The sequence below is a fragment of the Agelaius phoeniceus genome, chromosome 15, assembly GCF_051311805.1.
Source record: "Agelaius phoeniceus isolate bAgePho1 chromosome 15, bAgePho1.hap1, whole genome shotgun sequence".
In the NCBI taxonomy this organism is placed as follows: Eukaryota; Metazoa; Chordata; class Aves; order Passeriformes; family Icteridae; genus Agelaius; species Agelaius phoeniceus.
The window spans coordinates 16,566,140-16,587,091 of record NC_135279.1 but is presented as its reverse complement, the minus strand read 5'-3'; the positions used below and the strand labels follow the sequence as shown (position 1 = coordinate 16,587,091).

General features: G+C 51.0%; 1 protein-coding gene across 1 annotated transcript; it reads left to right on the top strand.

Annotated features, from left to right (window-relative positions):
* HDAC3 (histone deacetylase 3) lies at positions 1 to 11,787 on the top strand. The gene is made up of 15 exons (XM_054642653.2): positions 1 to 133; positions 399 to 481; positions 2,844 to 2,986; positions 5,840 to 5,921; positions 6,090 to 6,146; positions 6,235 to 6,290; positions 7,563 to 7,696; positions 7,944 to 8,024; positions 8,119 to 8,192; positions 8,334 to 8,398; positions 9,118 to 9,207; positions 9,322 to 9,380; positions 9,822 to 9,901; positions 10,194 to 10,351; positions 10,617 to 11,787. The coding sequence occupies exons 1-15, from the start codon at positions 79 to 81 to the stop codon at positions 10,684 to 10,686; spliced, it is 1,287 nt and encodes a 428-aa protein (XP_054498628.1). The 5' UTR covers positions 1 to 78; the 3' UTR covers positions 10,687 to 11,787.
* The last annotated feature ends 9,165 nt before the right edge of the window (positions 11,788 to 20,952 follow it).

The following is a 20,952-nucleotide window of genomic DNA, read 5'->3' as shown; positions in this document are numbered from 1 at the left end:
GCCCCAGACCCGGCCCAGGTGGGTGTCGCGGGTTGATGACGTAGGCGGGAGCGCGGCGCGCGGCGCGGCCTGTCCGCCATGGCGAAGACCGTGGCCTATTTCTACGACCCGGACGTGGGGAACTTCCACTACGGTGCGAGCGGGGCCGCGCGGGGCCGGGCAGCACCGGGGCGGGGCGGCGGAGGCGCTGCTGTGGGGCTGGGGCCGGGCGGGGCCGGCTGGAGGCGGGGGCGCGGCCCTGCCCGCCCTCCCTGTCCCCGTTCCCCGTCCCCGCTCCCCTCTCCCCGGTTCCTCCCGTCCCCTCATGCCCGGACCTGCTGCGGAGCGCGGCGGGCGGCGGCAGCGGCCGTTGTGCTGCCGCCGGCGGCCCCGTTAATCCCCGCGCGGTTCCGTTCCAGGCGCGGGGCACCCCATGAAGCCGCACCGCCTGGCGCTCACGCACAGCCTGGTGCTGCACTACGGCCTCTACAAGAAAATGATCGTAAGCCACGCCGGCCGGGCGGGGTGGGACAGCAGGGCACCCCCGAGGGCTCAGCCAGCGGGACATTGAGCCCCCAGGGCTGCTTTGGGGACCCCAGGGGTGGAGATATGTTCGGTGATGGTTTTAGAGCTTTGGGAGCCCCGCAGGTGGGTGACAGTGCTCAGCGATGGTTTTGGAGCTTTGGGGACCCCATGGGTGGGTGACAGTGCTCAGCGATGGTTTTGGAGCTTTGGGGACCCCAGGGGTGAGTGACATGTTCAGTGATGGCTGTAGAGCTTTAGGAACCCTATGGGTGGGTGACAGTGCTCAGTGATGGCTGCAGAGCTTTGGGGACCCCAGGAGTGGGTGACAGTGCTCAGTGATGGCTGTAGAGCTTTAGGAACTCTATGGGTGGGTGACAGTGCTCGGTGATGGCTGCAGAGCTTTGGGGACCCACAAGGGTGGGTGGGTGACAGTGCTCAGTGATGAATTTAGAGCTCAGTCCTGTGCAGTTGTAGAGGATTCCAAGGAGCTGCTGAGGTCAGGCAATTGTAGAGATACAATTTATGAAAAGAATTTTAGGTGTTTGGATGTGAGAAAAGTTTCCTTAATTAATAAAATTCCCAAATAAAACCACATCCAGGGCAGTAGCTGTGTGGAAATGCAGCACTTGGTGGAACTGTGGGGAGTCTTTGCAAAGTTTCTTTTCCAGATTTTTACTGTCACTGTGTGGACTTCCACAAGTAACTTCCCCAGAGTTTGTGTTTGGGTTTATTTATTTCCACAAGAAACTTCCCCAGAGGTTTTGTTTGTTTTTTTGTTTTTTTGGTTTTTTTTGATTTTCACAAGAAACTTCCCCAGAGGTTTTTGGTTTGGTTTTGGTTTGTTTGTTTTTTTTATTTTATTTCCACAAGTAACTTGCCCGGAGTCGGGCTTTTCCTTGCAAGAACAACCAAAAATCCTGTTCTGACCTAACACTTGTAAATGGCAAATCCCTGCCTGAAGGAGGCAGTGGGCAGAGCTGTACATTTTTAGTCTTGAAATTCTTTTTTAGGGGTTATTTTTCCACAAGCTGCCACTGGAAAGCTGAAAATCTCAGAGACAATTTCATCTCTAAACAGTCAGGGACTGGCCAAGTCAGGAGAAACAAAACCAGGGATTTGGAGCAGCTGGGACTGCAAAATCCCTGCTGATTTTATGTTGTGGTTGCATTTTTTCTGCCTCCTTACAAGTCCAAGGTTGAGATGCTGCTGGGCTGGCTCTGCCTCTTCCCCCCTTGGCCAGCTCAGGGAGGTGGGTGGGATTGCTGGGAAGGCTGCAAGGAGCCAGCTCTGCTCTGCCAGCAGCTAAATGAACATTGCAGCCTGCTTTTCCCTCCCTTTCTGTTGGATTCCCACATCCCTGCTCTGCGAGCCTCAGGCTGTCCAGTGGGAGCCATTTCTCCTCTCTTTGCCAGCAATTTTGGGCTGGTTTGGTTTAATGAACCATTCCTGGGGGATCCCTGGGAATAAGGAGTTGCCTCATCCTCTGTTTGATTGTCAGAGGCAGCAGCCTCTGAGAAACACCAAATTCCACATGGAAAGCACCAGGAGAGGAGGAGATGGGCTTGTTCTGGTTTATGGTGGCTCTGGAAATGCCCAGGTTTCCTGCTCAGCACAGAAAACAGGAACATGCTGCAGCTGTCCTGAGGAATTTCCCTTTGGACACCAGCTTGTGCATCTTCCTGTTATCTTCATGTTCCACTTTTTCTATGAAGTGGTTGCTTTAAATAAGACAAATTTAAATAAGAGGCATCACAGAAAACATCTCTTATCAATTGAATTCCCTCTCCCAGTGGGGTTAATTTTTAACTTCCCCTCTGCTGAGGGATGTGCCCTAAGTGCCAAACCTGTCTTGTCACAAGATTCTGGATTTGAGTCCATCCACCTCCTGGCCATTTCCCCCATTTTCCTTTCTAAAGGAAACAAAACTTAGGGAACTCTTCCATCTGTCTGGGGGGTTTCCCCAAATAATTTGGAGCCTGTCAGTAAATTTAACAGAGGGATCAGAACCACCCCTAGATCAAACTGGTGAGTGAGGAAGGAAGGATCCCCCAGGGAAGGAAAAGCTGTGGTTTATTTTGCTGCCCAAGCAGGAGAATGTGCCATAGGGTAGGAAGAAATTTTATGGCAAGAGCTGCAGTCAGGAGAGGCAGGATTTGGATTTATGAAAGGGAAAAATGAGAGGAGAGCAGGTTCCATGGAGCAGCTGTTGAATTTAAATGAACACAATTACCAGTGTTTATGTACCTCATGCAGGCCACTTGTCAATTAGCTTGAGATTCCTTCCAGCCCAAGGAACCAGAGTTTGGATGGGAAATAACTGCTGCTTTTGTCTCTGGAAGGTGTTCAAGCCCTACCAGGCCTCCCAGCACGACATGTGCCGCTTCCACTCCGAGGATTACATCGACTTCCTGCAGAGGGTGAGCCCCAACAACATGCAGGGCTTCACCAAGAGCCTCAACGCCTTCAACGTGGGTGATGACTGGTGAGTGCCCAGGGGCTGCCCTGCCCTGCCCAGGGCCCTTCTGGAATGTGCCATTCCTGCCCTGCTTTGGGCAGCACGAGGATGTGTCCCTCCTGTGCTGGCTGGCTTTGAACAGCCAGGTGTGTGCTGAGGAAGGCAGGAGCCTCCTCTGAAATGGAAAATGCAAATCCCCCTCCTCTGGTATTTTCAGGGTTCCCTGTGGTAGGAAGGAAATTGTAAGAGCCTGAATGAGAGATGTGGGACTCCAGGCAGCTCTGCAAAATGCAGTTTATTGGATCCAAGATGTTCCAGCAGTGCAGGGTCATGGGTGACAGAGCTGTGCCTACAGCTGTCAGCTCCAGCTGCAGGCAGGCCTGGAGAGACTTTGGTTTTGGTCACAGTGCATTATAGACTTTTCTTTGCTGAGCATCTTAATACAGTAGAACCAATCTATACCTTAACTATTACCTACAGCCTATCATAACTGCTATAATTACCATATTCATATTACTGTTCTCCAATCACTAAAAGTCAGTACATTACAGTTTAAGCTAGAAGTTGTTTTTCAGTTTTCTTGCAGTGAAAAATTCTGAGACCTTTTTTCTACTTGCAACATTTGCTGACTTGTAAAAACATCCTTTATCCTTTGCTCTAAGTCATAAAAACCCCTTCTAACTAACACACTCTTTGCCTCCTTGGTTATCCAGTGAGACTGGCTCAGCAATTCATTTCTTCTATATCAAAACTTGCTTCCATCTCTATTCCTTCTTCAGATTCTACATTCAAAAATCTTTCTGCCAAGCACACACGTCTGCGAGACTTTCTTGTCAAACTTTCATCCTTCCCAACAGGAAATGATAAATCTGACTCCATGTTCTTAGAAGGCTAATTTATTATTTTATGATATTACATTATGTAAAAGAATGCTGTACTAAAACCATACTAAAGAATAGAGAAAGGATCCTTATAGAAGGCTTAACAAGATACTAATGAAAAACTCATGACTCCTTCCAGAGTCCTGACACAGCCTGACTGTGATTGGTCATTAAGTCAAAACAATTCACATGAAACCAATCAAACAATGACCAGCTGATAAACAATGTCCAAACCACGTTCCAAAGCAGCAAAACACAGGAGAAGCAAATCAGATAATTATTGTTTTCATTTTTCTCCGAGGCTTCTCAGCTTCCCAGGAGAAGAAATCCTGGCAAAGGGATTTTTCAGAAAATAGGACAGTGACACCCTCCCTCCAAATTGTTGTAATTTTGAAATTAAGGGGTTGTCAGGCAAAGAGATGGGAATAGGAATAACAGTTCTGTACTAGGAAAATTAAAAATACAAATTCAATAGCACAAACAAAAACCAAACCCCTGCCAGAGTCAGATCAGGCCCTGTCCCCTGTGTGTCAGGGGGTGGCACAGCCCCATCCCATGGGGGCTCAGCCCTCCTGCAGTGCCAGCTGTGGCTCTGCTGGAGCAGGGATCCTGCACAAGGGGGGAGTTTTCCTCTGCAGCTCCAGGGCTGCTGTGGATGGGCCTGGGCTCCCTCTGGCCATGCAGGGCAGCAGAAGCTGCTCCTCTGGCAATGCACTGGGCAAAGGCTGCTGGGCTGTGCCAGGCTCACATTGGATCCAGGTAGGAATGCTTGGCTCCTGCCCTGGGCAATGCAGCATCTCCCCATGGGATGCTGGAATTGGATCAGCCCTGCAGGGACACTCAGTGGCCATGGACAGCAGAGATCTCCTGCAGGGAGGATTGGCTGGGGGAGAGAGAAAGAACAAACTGCCCATGGACAGCAGAGAACTGCCCCAGCTCTGACAGATGATAACAGAATTCACATCCCCATTTCCAGCCTAAGACATGTGGAGAAGGGTGTGGAGCCTCCTTGATTCCTTTCCCTTCACTGGGGGTGTTGCAGTGCTCCTTTTTGGCTCTAGGTTTGGGCTTGCTGGGTTGCAGACTCTGCTTGTTCTGGAAGAGCTTCCAGTTCTTCTGGAATGTGGCAATTATCTTTGGTAAGAGTTTGATTGAGTGCTGCATCCAGCTCTGGGGGACAAAGAACATCAACAACATCAACCTGGTGGAGCAAATCCAGTGGAGGCACCAGGATGAGCAGAGGGGTCGAACAGCTCTGCTGGGTGGGCTGGGATTGTTCAGCCTGAAGAAGGCAAAGGGTGACCTAACTGTGGCCTTCCAGGGCCTGAAGGAGCTGACAAGAGAGCTGGAGAGGGACTGGGGACAAGGCATGGAGGGACAGGACACAGGGAATGGCTCCCACTGCCAGAGGGCAGGGATGGATGGGATATTGGGAATTAGGAATTGTTCCCTGGCACAGGGTGGGCAGGCCCTGGCACAGGGTGCCCAGAGCAGCTGGGGCTGCCCCTGGATCCCTGGCAGTGCCCAAGGCCAGGTTGGACAGAGCTTGGAACAGCCTGGGACAGTGGAAGGTGTCCCTGCCCATGGCAGGGGTGGAACAGGATGAGCTTTAAGTTCCCTTCCAACCCAAATGATTCTGGGATTGGGAGCTGTGACAGTGCCCCCTTCTCCTAAGGCAGTGTCTCATCATGCCCCAGCTGTGGGCAGGAGACTGACAGGCTTTGGGAAAGTGAAGCCTTCTCAAGGGTGGTTTGGGAGCTTTGGGAATCATTCTCAAATTCCCTGTGTTCCCCACTGTGTTTGCAGGCAGCTCACTCCCCTGCTGGGGCTCGGTGAGTTACAGGCAGGGTCAGAGTGATCCTGATCCCAGATTAACTCTTCCACACAGAACTGAGCTTTATTCTTGCTCAGGTGTTACCCCTGGCCAGTTTGATTCATTTTTCTCTGCAGAAAAAGGGAGGAATGAGGATTCTGAGTTGAAATGTGCTTTCTTTTTCAGCCCAGTGTTTCCAGGCCTCTTTGAATTTTGCTCTCGTTACACTGGGGCCTCCCTGCAGGGAGCAACACAGCTGAACAACAAGGTAAGGGGCTGAGGTGCTGATCCTGTGGAACCCAGCTGGAGCTTTGGAGGAGGAAAAGCCAGGAGGGTGCTGTGGACCCCTGGGATGGGCAGGTGGCAGTGGGAAGGAGGGTACAGTGTTGTTGTCACCATATTGTCACTTTAAACTTGCTTTTCTTTTCTCTCTTAGATCTGTGACATTGCCATAAACTGGGCAGGGGGTCTCCATCATGCCAAAAAGTTTGAGGTAATGAGATCTATGCATTCCTCTTGTCTTTGGGGCCTGGGCTCTCTTGATCTCATCCTAAAGCTCCTGGGGTTTCTCTCCCTTCCAGGCTTCAGGCTTCTGTTACGTCAACGACATCGTGATCGGCATCCTGGAGCTGCTCAAGTAAGGACAGATCCAAGGGCTGAACTCTGCTGCCTGCTTTCTGCTTTCCCTCTGCTTTTCCTCTCTTTCCCTGCCTCATTTGCCTTTCTGGAATCCAGGAAGCCCAAAAACTTAATTTTTGTCCTGGCCTTACCTGTAAGACACACTAAAGGGTTTGAGCATCGGAACATCTGACAACAGTTTTGTTGGAGTCAGATGTTTTGGTATCTCTCAGGGAGCTTGAGGGATACAGAAGAGTTCTTCAATCCCATTTCAGGGGCTTCTGAGTCTCAGCCTTTTTGCCACAGTGAGCCTTTTGTAGGTGAATGCAAGTTTTGGTTCACTGGAGACACAAAAATGACTCAAATCTTTCTGGAGTTCTTTGAGCACCTTAAGAACAGGATTTGGGCTGCACATGGATGGTCAAAGGACACTTGGTCTCCATAGAAAAGAGTCAGGTTATTTTTCACTTTAGGAAATGAAAACTAAATTCAGAATGAGAGGAAAAGTTATAGAAATAGATTTAGTTTCTTGAACTGATCTGAGATTTTTTTTTTTTGGTACTTCAAAGTGCCCTCCTTGTCACTGAACCTTGGACAAGCTGTCATGGAATTAAAAAGGATTTGGAGTTGATCAAACAATAGTCACATGACTGCTGGCAAGTATACTTGCTCTCAAAGTCAGATTTATGGGATGTACTGGGGTTTCTTGTTCCCCCTTCCCTGCTCAGTTTGGAACCTCAGGATTTCCCTGGCAATCCCTGCCTCTCCCATTTCCTAATCCCATCCACAAGAGGCCTCAAGTACAGCCCAGTTACCCCTCATGGGATGTTCTTTATGTCCCTGTTCTTCTGTTGCCTGTTTCCAGCAACCATTTCTGCAGAGGTGACTGCATTTTGAGTTTGCTTCTCTCTCTGTGTCTCTGGCTGATTCTCCAGTAAATTTAGCCCAGCCTGGAAATTTTGGTGCTCACCAGCTGGGACAAAGTGCTCCATTTCCCACCTCCTCCATGCCAGCTTGCCTTTCATTTCCTGATATGATTAAAATCACTGGAACTCTTAAAGATTAACTATGAGCACATTGGAAACAAGAATCTGCAACTTGTGAGCACCCAGCTGCTTAAACAAGTTATTTTCCAAGACATTTTTGGCCATATCTAAAACCTTTTTGTTCTAATATCCATTTCCAACCACCTCAGACGAAAATGTTTTAAATACCAATTTCCAAGCACATCAAAGGAAGATGTTTGAGTGTGTACAGGTGCCTGGAATCCCAGCTTTGATGTGTTCCACAGGTATCACCCCCGGGTGCTGTACATCGACATCGATATCCATCACGGGGACGGTGTGCAGGAGGCTTTCTACCTGACAGATCGTGTCATGACAGTGTCATTTCACAAATATGGCAACTATTTCTTTCCTGGCACAGGTAAGTTTTGAATTTCTAGTGGGAACCTGCTTCAGAATCCTTTGGAAGTTCTGCTGGAGTAGAAAGGAGTAAATCACAAAATTCGAGCTGCGGGGGGAAATGGTGGGAGAAAGTGGTTAGAGAGGAATAGAGCTGTAGTTAGTTTTAAGAAAGGAGTCCTGATTAAGTGGAAAGACTCAGCCCAGCTCAGACCTGGCTTTGCACAGCTCTGAAGCCTCAGGGCAGTTGTGCCTGTCCTGTTTTGCAGGTGACATGTATGAGGTTGGTGCAGAGAGTGGCCGTTACTATTGTCTCAACGTGCCCCTCCGAGATGGCATCGATGACCAAAGTAGGTGTTCCCTCCCCTTTCCCCTTGGCCCCAGGGCTTTCCTGGTCCTTCTGCTCCAGAGCCATGACAAATCCACTTCTCTGTCTCTCCAAAGGTTATAAGCACCTCTTCCAGCCAGTCATTAACCAGGTGGTAGATTACTATCAGCCTACCTGCATAGTCCTGCAGGTAAGGAAGCAAACCTCTGTGCACACATCCACGCCTGCAGAGGGCTCAGAGGGCTGTATTAGTGTTACCTTCTGTCCCCTGGTGGATCTGGAGAGCAATGCCAAATTGGTTTTCTGGTTTGCTTGTTTTTCTGTTCCCTAGTGTGGTGCTGATTCTCTGGGTTGTGACCGGCTGGGATGTTTTAACCTCAGTATAAGAGGTCATGGGTAAGTACAGCAGGGCTGGGCTCAGAAAAACCACCTGAAGGGCTCTGAGGAGTCTCTGCTGTGAAGTTGGAGCTTTGGCTTTGGCCTGACAGCAGTTTTTGAGGGGTTTTTTAACATTTGTGTGACTGGAGGAGGTTTGAGAATGAGGCTTTGTAGGAGATGCTCAGGGGGGTGCTGAAGGAGGAGGAGGCCATGGAGATGGTCCTAAGGACTGGAGCCAGCCTGGGAGAGCTGGGGAAGAAGAGAGGGCTCCAGGGAGAGCTCAGAGTCCCTTCCAGGCCCTAAAGGGGCTCCAGGAGAGCTGGGGAGGGACTGGGAACAAGGGATGGAGGGACAGGACACAGGGAATGGCTCCAAGTGCCAGAGGGCAGGGATGGATGGGATATTTGGAATCAGGAATTGTTCCCTGGCAGGGTGGGCAGGCCCTGGCACAGGGTGCCCAGAGCAGCTGGGGCTGCCCCTGGATCCCTGGCAGTGCCCAAGGCCAGGTTGGAGCAGCCTGGGACAGTGGGAGCTGTCCCTGCCATGGCAGGGGGTAAATGAGATGAGCCTTAAGGTCCTTCCCAACCCAACCCAACCCCTGTGCTGGACATTCCTGGGTGGAGCTCCAGGTGTATCACACCAGCCATGGTGCTGTTGGGACTTCAGGGGGGCATTTCTGACACATGAAGCTGTGCTGCAGTTTCCAGCTCTGGCATTTTCCTGTTTGGGGTTTATAGGGAGTGTGTGGAGTATGTGAAGAGCTTCAACATTCCCTTGCTGGTGCTGGGAGGAGGAGGTTACACGGTGCGGAACGTGGCTCGCTGCTGGTGAGTCCCTGTGCCTGCTGCTGAGGGGCACTGCTGGGCACCTCTGTGGGATTTATCCTTGCATTTCCCATGTCCCTTTCAATGAACTGAGCTCCTCTTTTCCCATCTTTTCAGGACTTATGAAACCTCCTTGCTCGTGGATGAACCAATTAGTGATGAGCTCCCCTACAGTGGTAAGTTGGAGTTGCCTTTTCTCCTCATGAGCTCAGCTGGAATTCTTGGGATGTTCTATTCTGCATTGACCAGGGCCAAAGTGTCAGCACTTCCTGACCTTGGAGATGGCCTTGGCCATGCCTGGAAGTGTCCAAGGCCAGGTTGGGTGGGGTTAACTCTAATGGAAGGGGGTTGGAATGAGATGAGAATCAAGGTCCTTTCCAACCCAAACCATTCTGTGATCTCCCACCACCTACTTTGCTGGGCAGACACAACCATGTGTGTCCAGGGTGATTCAGTTTGCACCATTTCCTGTTGTTTTGTCTAATCCCTTGCACTCAGGGTTGGATATCACTGTGCTTTTTAAGCTCTGCTCTCCCCCAGGCAGGTGGGAGGGTGAGCTCTGCTCTCTGCACAGCTTCTGGCCCTCTGTGCTCTAACTCTGCCTCCTTCCATCCCAGAGTACTTTGAGTACTTTGCTCCAGACTTCACCCTTCACCCTGATGTCAGCACGAGGATTGAGAATCAGAACTCCAGGCAGGTGAGTGCTTGCAGCCATGCTGCAATATCACCTTGGAATTTCCAAAACCCTGTGGTTGATGCTCTGTCCTGTGAAACCAGCTAGAGCCCAGGGCAAAAAAAAACAATGAGAAACAACAACTGGGTTGTGTCAGTGCTTCCTGCTTGGGTGGCAATAATTGAATTCACTCTGCTCTGATAAGTGACTTTTTGCACAAATGTGTTGCTCTTGGCCAGCACAGAGGTGATGCAGGCAGGTGACAGAGCTGTGACACATGGCCCTGTGGTGATCCCTGTGTGTTGTGTCCCTGTAGTACCTGGATCAGATCAGGCAGACCATATTTGAGAACCTGAAGATGCTGAACCACGCTCCCAGCGTGCAGATCCATGACGTGCCCTCGGACCTGCTCAGCTACGACCGCACGGATGAGCCTGATCCAGAGGAGAGGGGCTCAGAGGAAAACTACAGCAGGTACCAGAGCCTGTTCTGGAGCAATGGGCTTCCCTTTCTGGCCCTGGGAGGGGGTGCAGAGGAATCCATCTGAGTCCTAGAACAAGTCATAGAACCCCAGAACTTGGGGCTGGCAGGGACCTTAAAGCCCATGGGCAGAGAAGTCACTTCTGAGTCTCTTGATTTTACCCAAGGATCTTCTGTGGTCTCCTGCTATGACATTCCCTCAGGCCCCAGGTGTTCCAGGTCTCTGTCCCCTCCCTGACAGGGATTTCTCTTCCCCCAGGCCTGAAGCTCCCAACGAGTTCTATGATGGTGACCACGACAATGACAAGGAGAGCGACGTGGAGATCTGAGGGCTCTGGGCTGCGGGGCCTCCCGCCTTGGACATGGATGCTTGCAGCACACAACTGGGCCCTGCAGGAGCCACTTTAGCCCTCTCTCCATCTTGGACTGCGTGTGGTGGCAGCAGAGCCAGCCCCACTGAGGGTTCCTGCCACCTGGAGAGGCACAGAGGTGACGTGTGCTCCTTACTTGTCCCCACGTCACGGTCCCGGCCGTCACCGCTGTGGGCACGGAGCCCTGCTGAGTCCTGGCTGGCAGCTGTGGGACTGCCACAGAGCCTGAGCCACCTCCATGGTGCCCATGCAGGCTCCTGCCAGCCAGCTGGGAGCTGGAGCAGCTGTGCCTATGATCTCTGCCTCTCTGCAGCACTTGGGATCCATCCTGCTGTCCCTGACCTGCACTCAGGTACCACCCTGCTGTCCTCTGCAGCCTGCACTGAGAGCTGCTCCTGGTGTCCCTTCTAAGCAGCTGATGCTCCACAGCTCCAGGAATTACTGGATAAGACCAGTTGTGGGGTAGGGATGTCCTTGGAGCAGCTCAGTGGGGTGGATGGAAGGATGTGTGCAGAGCATGACAAGGTCATTCCTTCCCCCCAAACCCAGATCTGCATTCACAAACGAGTTCTGCAGCACTTTGCTGAGTTGGACACAACCTCCCTGTTGTGTTTATTCCTTGGGAGGCTTAAAGCCCTGTAGAACAGAGGTTTGGCTGCCCAGGTCAGTTCTTAGTGTGTCCTGTACCTCTAATGTAGCTTCCAGCTGTGTTCCCCAAGTTCACACATGGTCCTGCTGTGTGTCAGCAGGAGCTCTGGGCTGTTTGCTCTGAGAGGAAACAGTTCTGGGCTGTACCCAGCAGATACTGCTCTGCTGCTGGATGAGGGAAGCTGCTTCCTGCAAGTGCTCTGTTCCTGCCCTCACCCAGCAGAGATTTCCCTTGGCCATCCCTCCAATCCCAGATTTTGCTGCTCCTTCTCCTGAATGCTCAGCTGGTACCTGTGGTGGTTTGGAAAGTGCTGTTAGGGGAGGGGGGGGGTTCAGCCTCTGTCTGTACGGTTCTGTTTGTTTACTGATGTCTTTGAACATTAAAGAAGAGGCAGTATTTTTCTTACCTGACCTGTTGTTTGTCTGTTTCATCCCCACACCTTTTTGGCTCCTGTTCCCCCAAGGCTCGAGCATGTCCCTGGCAGGGCAGTGTCATCCACTGCCTGAAGGAATGGAGGGAATTCTGCTCCTCAGAGTAAATGTTGGTGAGTTTTTGGCATCACTGCACATGAGGGGTGCATCACCCTGAACTCCTTTTCAAGGGGCCAAGTGGGGTGGACACTCCTGTTACGCCTCTCAGTCCAGCAAAAGCTTTGCAGGAAGCCCATTCAGGAGATTTTTCCTGCAGTTATTCAAAATGCCATGATTTCTGTGTCTGTAACAGCCTCTGCACTTTGCACTCCCACTGTCCCAAAGCCCTTTTGGGGACTGTTCTGTAGTTCTGGTCACTACAACATGAAGCAGGCCATAAGTCAGGGTATCAATGGGTGTCCAGAGAAATCCCTCAGAAATAAATGGTGATAGAATTAGACTGGGGGTGGAGAAGGATGACCAAAGGTCTGACACAGATCCCGTGTGAGGAGGGATCTGGTGGATCAGGATCCTTCAGCTGAGGAGGGAGAACTGAGCAGGGAAGGGATATGGGAGGGTAATGTCATAACCAAGAGTGTCAGAGAGGGTTTCTCCAAGAACCAGACTGCAAGAGCAGGGCCTGGAGTGCCAGGACACAGGGAATGGCTCCCAGTGCCAGAGGGCAGGGCTGGATGGGAGATTGGAAATGAGGAATTGTTCCTTGGGAGGTGGGCAGGCCCTGGCACAGGGTGCCCAGAGCAGATGGGGCTGGCCCAAGGCTGGCAATGCCCCTGCTGGGAGGGTATTTCCACCTGGAGCAGGCTGAGTTCCCTGCTCAGTGTGCTGAGGCTCCCTGTGCAGAGCCGTGCTCGGACACCAGGTGGCACCTGGATCGCTGCCATTCTATGGAGGCCCTGCTGTGCAGGCACTGCAGCCCCACAGAGGGGCTTGGGCTGGCAGCAGAGTCCTGGCTGTGTTCTGGGGGTTCTGGGCACTCTCAGGCCTGGCTGTTACCAGGGCACAGGGCCAGGGATTGCTCCTGCTGCACCTCTGTGACTTCCCTGTGTGAGATTCCACCCTTGGCACCAGGGATGGGGCCAGGCTGGCACTGCCCTTCCTGCTCAGAATCTTCCAGAGATTCCCTCCTGGGGAGAAATGAATATTCTGTCTTAATTTCCCACAAAGAATTACATTAAATACTTTCTTTTTTTTCCTGACTTCAGGCTTTACCTGACTCTGCCCTGGCTGTGAGCCCCAAAACACAGCAACCCCAAGTTAATAAACTCACTGCACCATCTGCTGGAGCTCAGGCTGTTCCTAGAGGTGGGAGCTTTGTGCACCCCTGTGTCTGGGTAGGAAATTTGGATAAGAACATCCTTGTTGTTTTGGGTGCTCTGGGAAGTGTTTGTACCTTCCCTGGTTCCCACCTGTGTTTATCAGAGCCTGGAGGGAACTTCCCACCTCCCAAACTTTCTGTAGCACAGCTGGGATGTTTGGCTGCTGTTTACACCTCACACCAGTGCCTGCTTGCCCTGTAGCAGACACTGGCACTGGCAGGAGCTGGTTTTGGGATGTGCTGCCCAGCCAGGTCTGGCTCTCACTCCCCAAACCCTGTTCCTCACTCCCCTCATCCCAGCAGGCCCAGGGAATCAGGAGCATTCCCTGCTGCCCCTCCAGGCACTGCCACAGCCCAGGCTGGTGCCCCATTCCCAGGGTAAGGTGCAGCACAGCCATGGGGGTGTCACCTCTTCCCCTTCTCTGATCTTTTAGGGAATGAGAGTTGGGGGATAGAAAAGTGCTTTCAATCTTCTCCCTCCCTCTGTGCTGAGCAAAGGGGGAACTTGGCAGGCCCTGACCCACCTGAGTGTGCTATTTTATTTTGTGTTAACCAGATTTCCCAGGTGGAGATGTCCATGGGACTGGGGAGTGTGGATTTGATTGCCCTGGGGCAGAATTCAGCTGCAGGAAGGAAAAGCAGAGGTGTTTCCTGCAGGTCTGTGCTGGGCTCAGCCCTGCCTGTGTGGGACAGGTCAGTGACAGTTCAGGTGCTGCAGGGGGCTGGGCTGGGGGTGCCAGGGCACTGCAGAGCCCCTCAGGGGCAGCTTTGTGGCCTGGCTGTCACCAGGAGCAGAGTTTGCTCCTGTGGCTTCCCTCTGTGAACTTCTGGCCTAACAAATCCTCTGCCACCCCTCCCCAGTGCTCCCATTTCAGTTTAAATCCCCCACCCTTGTCCTGTCAGCACAGGCTCTGGTTCAAAGGCTCTCTCCACCTTCCCTCTAAACTCCATCAGCACCAGGGGCTGCTCAAATCTCCCAAGCACAGCATTAATTAATTCATCTCAGCATTACCCCACTACCCTCATTGTGCATTTCCTCTGTCCAGTCTAAACCTCCTTCTTCCAGTTTAAACCCTTCCTCCTCCTCCTCCTCCTGTCATGGCAGGCCCTGATAAAAAGTCTCTCTGCACTTCTCTTATCAGCCCCTTCCAATGTGGGAAGCCCCAGATAAGGTGTCCCCACACAGTCCCCCCAGTCTGATGTCACATTAAACACTGCAGGTCCCAGGATGGACCAGCCCAAAGTCAGGCCAGGTCAATCCAAAGTTAGGGATTGTTCAGGGCATTTTGCAGTCAAGTTGGAGTCCCTGCAAGGCCAGACATTGTCCCAGCTGCTCTCTCTGCATAACTAAAAAAAAAAAAAAAAACAAAAATTATTTTTTGTTTAGTTGGTAGAATTTGCTGTGTTTTTTGAAGGATGTTTTGTATTATTATTTCAGATAATTTTTGGAGTATGAGGAAATGGGATTAATTTTTTGTTTGTATTTTGTAAAGATTTTTTTTTTTAGGTCTTGAGGGGTTTTTTTTGTTGTTTTTTTTTTTTCATAAGGATCTGGTTGTTGCTTTTGTTGTTGCATATTATTAGAACTGGAAGGGGTAATAACAGGAGTGATTAGAGGTGGAGGTTGAATGTTTTGTTGGTTTTAACATGGTGTTGGTGGAAGGATGTAGGTATTGTTTATGGAAGTATTTAGGGTGTTGTTACTTTGTTGTGTGGAAGTTTTTGAGATGGTATTCTGTGTTTAGATTTAGATGTTTATTATTTTTTATTTCTATAATAAGTTGTGACTTGCTGGTTTCCATTTGGACCTGGAGATGTTGTCTTGTAACTCCTGGATGCAGCCCCCCAGGAATTCCTTACCCATCTCACATAATGCAGAGCAATTCTGCAAGTCAGTGACCCCTCAGGTCCCTGAGGTCAGATCCAGGATGGATTTAGCTCCTGACACGTGGATTTGGAGATGCCCTTAAAGGGCAGTGGGACTTCACTCACCCAAGCTGGGGCTCAGGGCCCTGAGCTCCTCATGTGGACCAAAATCAAAGTTTCTCTTGGGACTGAAGCTTTGGGGTTTCCTGGCAGTGCTGGGGACCAGTCCCAAAATTCCTGTTCCTGGTTCTCTGCTTGTCTTTCCAGCATCCCTGAGTGCTCTTCCCATGCCCTCAGATTCCCAGGATTCTCTGGCATCCCTTCCCCTTGCTCACAGATATCTGCCTGCAGGCATCAGGTGGTTTTTCTGTAGCCAAAGCCTCCGTCCCCTTCCTTGTCCATCCCAGTGTCCCCAGCTCTGTCCCCTCAGAGGCCTTTGGGATTCTGTGGCTCCTCTCTCCCTCCATCTGTTCCTGATGTGCCAACGTTGGCTGAGAAGTGGCAGCAAACAGGGACAGAACCTTTTCTGTGCCTCTGGAATATTCTCAGGAAAAATGGACAAATCTGTCCAAAACCAGGAGCTGGTAAATCCAAAAGTTTCTGCTGAGGAGAAGGAGCAGGGGGAGCTCACCAGGGTCCTTCTTCACAGGATGATTTTGACTCAAAGGCTCCTCTGGAGGGCTCAGGCCCATTCCTCCTGCCCCAGGTAAGGCCAATCCAAAGTTAGGGATTGTTCAGGGCATTTTGCAGTCAAGTTGGAGTCCCTGCAAAGCCAGACCTTGTCCCAGCTCCTCTCTCAGCATAACTGAGCTCCTTTCTTTGCTATTTAACCACCCTTGTGAATGTATTCTCTTTAAATAAATCAGGATTTGCCTGATGGGAGCTGGTGGCTCTCATCCCTTCACCTTCTCCCTGCTCTTGCCTCCTCATTTCCCTGGATTGGGGTTGGGAGCACCCCCTGGCAGCACCAGGGTGCTCTGGCAGGGCTCTGGGAGCAGCAGTGCTGGGAAGTTCTGGGAGAGGTTCTACAACAGCTTCTGTGACCCAGAGAGGAGTTTGAGAAGAGGATCCACGTTCACCCCTGAAAGAATTTCCTACCAAGGTCACTGACACAGAAACCAAGAAAGAAGGAAGGGGAAATAAGAGAAACCTGCAACTGCCTGCTCCAATGAGCACTTTGTGTCTCCTGACCAAAGAGTAAAGTGCAAACCCATGAGGTTTGTAAGAATAAAAATCGTGCTTGCTATAATAAAAACAGGTCTGAAGCCTTCTGCAGATTGAGTGTGTTGCTTTCTATTGCCTCCACCTCAACATCTATGACAGGAAATGAACATTCCTTTGCTTTCTGGAGCCTCTTTGGAGAACCTTCTCCCTGGACTTTGTGGTGAGAGTGATTTCTGCAGGATGTGTGGGGTGCCTGCTCCCTGTGAGCCCTGGCAGAGGGGTTTGAGGCTGTTCCTGCAATTTCTGGCAGCTGCAATCATTCCCAATCTCACACACACAGTCTGTAAGTACACGTGGGGTGCTCTGGGAAGGGTTTGTACCTTCCCTGATTCCCAGCTCTGCTTATCAGAGCCTGCAGGGAGCTGCCTGTGCACGGGCTCTGCAGGCCAAGGGACTGAGTTAGCAGGGGAAGAAATTGATAAAATGTGAGTTTATCCATAGCAAGGAAGAAAGCAGGGCCACTAGCATGGAAACCAATAAACCAGACACAAAAGGGATATTTGCAGTTAGAGGACACCTGCCTTAGTGAGCAGTATTTGTGCCTTAATAATTTGTTATAAACTCTTACCAATTCATTATTGCCATTAATTACTTCACACCCATAAAATACAATAAGTTATTGCTTTGTCCAGTAACTAATGACTTCAAATCACACTTTGTTAAGGGTATAAAACTTAGGAACAACTTCTAATAAAACCAAAGCTGCTGTTGTCACTGCACAAGCGTGTGTGTGTGTGTGTCCATCTCAGCAGTGACACTCCCACCTCACAAACTTTCTGTAGCTCAGCTGGGATGTTGAGCAGGGGTTTACACCTCACACCAGGCACTGGTGTTGCCTGCTGGTCTTGGACTGCCTTTCCCTGATGTTTTAGTGCAGCAGCTCTTCCCCTGCCATTCCAGCACCATCCCTGGGGCCCTGGCCTGGTGCAGCCTCTGCAGCCATCCTGGCCCAGGCGTTCTCCTGGCTGGAATTGCTGCTTTTAGCAAAGGACACCTGGAAAAGGGAGTGGGAGCGAGGCCAGGCTGAGTCCCAGGCCTGAATCTTTGGGAGTGAGGGGCTCCTGCTGCTGTCCCATCATTGCTGCTGTCCCATCCCTGCTGTTGTCCCCATCATTGCTGCTGTCCCATCCCTGCTGCTGTCCCCATCCTTGCTCCTGTCCCCATCATTGCTGCTGTCCCATCCCTGCTGTTGTCCCCATCCTTGCTCCTGTCCCATCCCTGCTGCTGTCCCATCATTGCTCCTGTCCCATCCCTGCTGTGTCCCCATCATTGCTGTCCCCATCCCTGCTGCTGTCCCATCCCTGCTGCCACTGCAGTGGCTTCACCTGGTGCCAGTCCCGTGCCACCCCTCACTTTTGGGGCCCTGCAGGTGCCACCTGTCCCCAGCTCCCGCCTGTCCCAGGGCGCTGTCCCTGCAAGCAGCGCCGGGGCTGTCACTGCTGGGGCTGAGCGCCGCTGCCTGGGGCGCACTGGGAGGCACTGGGAGGCACTGGGAGGCACTGGGAGGCACTGGTGGGCCAGCAGTGCCCACCACACCCCCAAAGTTCTCCCATTGGGGCATCACCAGTGATGAGCGATTTTTTGGGGCAATTTAAACTCTGAGGAGCCCCTGCCTGAACCCTGAGCTAGACCAAGCATTTCTCCCAAGGCTTCCTGCCTTTGCGGGGGTGCCGGGGGTGTCCCGGCCGTGGCAGGGGGGTGTTTCCCGGTGCCCCCCGTGCTGTCGCAGTGTCCCTGCAGTGTCGCTCTCATCCGCCAGGTGCGCGCAGTTGAGCCGCGCTGGCGCCGCTCCCGGGATGAGCTCAGCGCGCCGCGATTGGGAGCCGGGATCAGCTGCTGCGCTGACGTGCGGCTGACGCGGCCCCGCATCACCCCCCGAACCCTCCCCGGAACCCCCCCGAACCCCCCGCACCCCCCCGTGACCTCCTTTCGCGGACAAAGACGGGAAGCGGCGCCTGCGTGCGCATCCCGCCCCTCCATCCCCCCCTTCTCCTTCCCCTCCCTCCGGCCCCCGCTCGGAACCTGGAAAAAACAGCTCAGCTCCTATTTCAAGGAGCTTTTGTCCTCCCCGAGAGCTTTCTGGGGGACATTTGTCTTTCTTTCTTCTGCCCGTGACGGGAACAGAATTGGGAGTGGGTCTCCATCTGCTGCGGGGGGAGAGGGAGGGTCCCGGGCAGAGATCACAGCAAGGAGCATCCCCAGATTTTAGGGCTCTTTGGATGGGGCATTTTGGGAGCAGGAGCGGGGATTTGCAGGGTTTTGTGTCGTGAAATGGATCAGGAATCAGGGATTGTGCATTGCCTCTGCTGTGGGGCTCCCCCATCTCTGCAGTGCCCCCCACACCCGGGGCTCTGGGCCCAGCAGTGCCAAAATCCCAAATCCTACCCCAGATCCTATCCCAAATCCTACCCCAGATCCTATCCCAAATCCTACCCCAAATCCTATCCCAGATCCTACCCCAGATCCTACCCCAAATCCTGCCCCAGATCCTACCCCAGATCCTACCCCAGATCCCACCCCAGATCCTATCCCAAATCCTACCCCAAATCCTACCCCAAATCCTACCCCAAATCCCACCCCAGATCCTGCCTTCCCACAGCTCTCCCCGTGTCCTGCCCAGCCCGGGGCCACCCTGATGTGTCACTTGTGCATTCCCAGCCCTGCCAGCCTGAGTCACTGGGGTGTGCTGGGAATTCAGCTGCCCTTGGAGCCCCAGAGCCCAGGTTTTGCAATTTTTTCAGTCCCCCATTGTTCATGGGATGAGCTGTCCTGGCACCCCTTCTCCTGATGCTCCATTTTATGCAGCAACACTGCAAAACCTCCCTGTCCCCAAGTGCCACTTCCCTGCCAAGCTCCTGCTGCCCCAGTGCCACCCTCAGTGTCCCCTGCCAAAAAATAGGGGGGATATGCCCCTATTTTTTATGTATTTTTTATTTTTATATATATCTATATATCTATATATCTATATATATATATATAACATATAATATATATTAATATATATTAAAAATTATATATAAATTACCTATCATATATATTAATGTATATTATATATTCGATATTTTTTAATTATTTCTTTATATATATATATATTAATGGCAGTAACAAAGCCCAGGCTCCCTGGGTGTCCCATCCTGCCTGTCCTCCACTCCATTCACCCCCAGGCATCTCCCCAGAGCTCCAGCTCTGGGTCAGCTCGCCCTGATCCCACAAAAAGCTCTGCTCTGTGTCAGAAAGGCCCCTGGAGGAATTCTTGCAGTTATATAAATTGTAGAAGTTACATAAGGACTTTCCCTGTGCAGCTCTGCAGGGCTGAGGGCTCAGGTTGGTGCTGGGCCCCCATTCCTGCCTGAATCCCTCCCCTCAGTGCTGCCATTTTACCTCCCATCACCTTCAATTTTTTAAAATTCCTTGCTTTTCTTCCTCATGCTCTCAGTGTTTAAATTATTACCAGACAAAAAAATAAAAAGGAAAAAACAAAAAGAAAATTGGGAGCCTGGATTTTTTTGTGCTTTTTCACCTCCTTCCTAAGCGATGCCTTTTGGCCCTTTTTGAACTGATCTTGGGAGATTTTTTGCAAGATTTCCTTGGAAATTTCAGCCTCAGATCCAGCAGGATTTGGCCTTACCCTGGCACCCTCCTGCTTTGAAACACGCAGGGAGAGCTTGCAGGGTTTGCCATGGGCCCTTTCATCCCAAACCTTTCCTGGGGTTTTCCCTGCTCACCCCATTTCAGGTGGGGCTGGTTCTCCCTTTATATCCATCCTCAACCCTTTTTCCCATCACACAAGAGAAAATTTGGGTGCTCATCCTAATGTGGAACTTCCTATAAATGAAATGTAATGAAATTTCTCCCACATGGTAAACTGCATCACTGTGCAAGGCAGTGGCATTAATTTTTAAGAATTGTGTGTGTGAAATATTTTGGTTTTAATACAAATTGCTGTCATTTTGCTGAGGATTTTAAATGTAACACAGCAAGGAAAATAGAAGTGTAAAATGGAAGGAGAGGCAACCAGGGGAGCTCAGGGAGTGACAAAGCTGCTAAAAATTTTTAAGCAAAAATAATTTCAGTCTCAGATCCAGCAGGATTTGGCTCTAAATGAGGTCACCCCATTTCAGGTGGGAGCTGATTCTCCCCTCAAATCCACCTTCAACCCTTTATCCCATCCCACAAAAGAAACCACAAAGTTTCGGGTGCTCATCCTAATGTGAAACTTCAAACAAATGAGATTTAATGGGTTTTTTCAAACTTGGAAAATTAAATAATTGTGTGGGGCACTGGCAATAATTTTTCAGAGCTGTGTGTGTGAAATATGTTGATTTTAATACAAAATACTCTCCTTTTTCTGGATATTTTGAATGTAACACAGCAAGGAAAGCAGAAGGGTAAAAGGGAAGGGAGAGGCAACCAGGGGAGCTCAGGGGATGACAAAGCTGCTGAAAATTTTTAAGCAAAAAGAATTTCAGTCTCAGATCCAGCAGGATTTGGCCCTAAATGAGGTCACCCCATGTCAGGTGGGGGCTGCTGCTCCCCTCAAATCCACCTTCAACCCTTCCTCCCATCCCACAAAAGAAACCACAAAGTTTTGGGTGCTCATCCTAACATGGAACTTAAATGAAATTTAAAGTTTTTTCAAACCTGGAAAATTATATAATTGTGTGGGGCACTGGCAATCATTTTTAGGAGATGTGGGTGTGACAAACGCTGGATTTAATACAAAATACTCTCATTTTCCT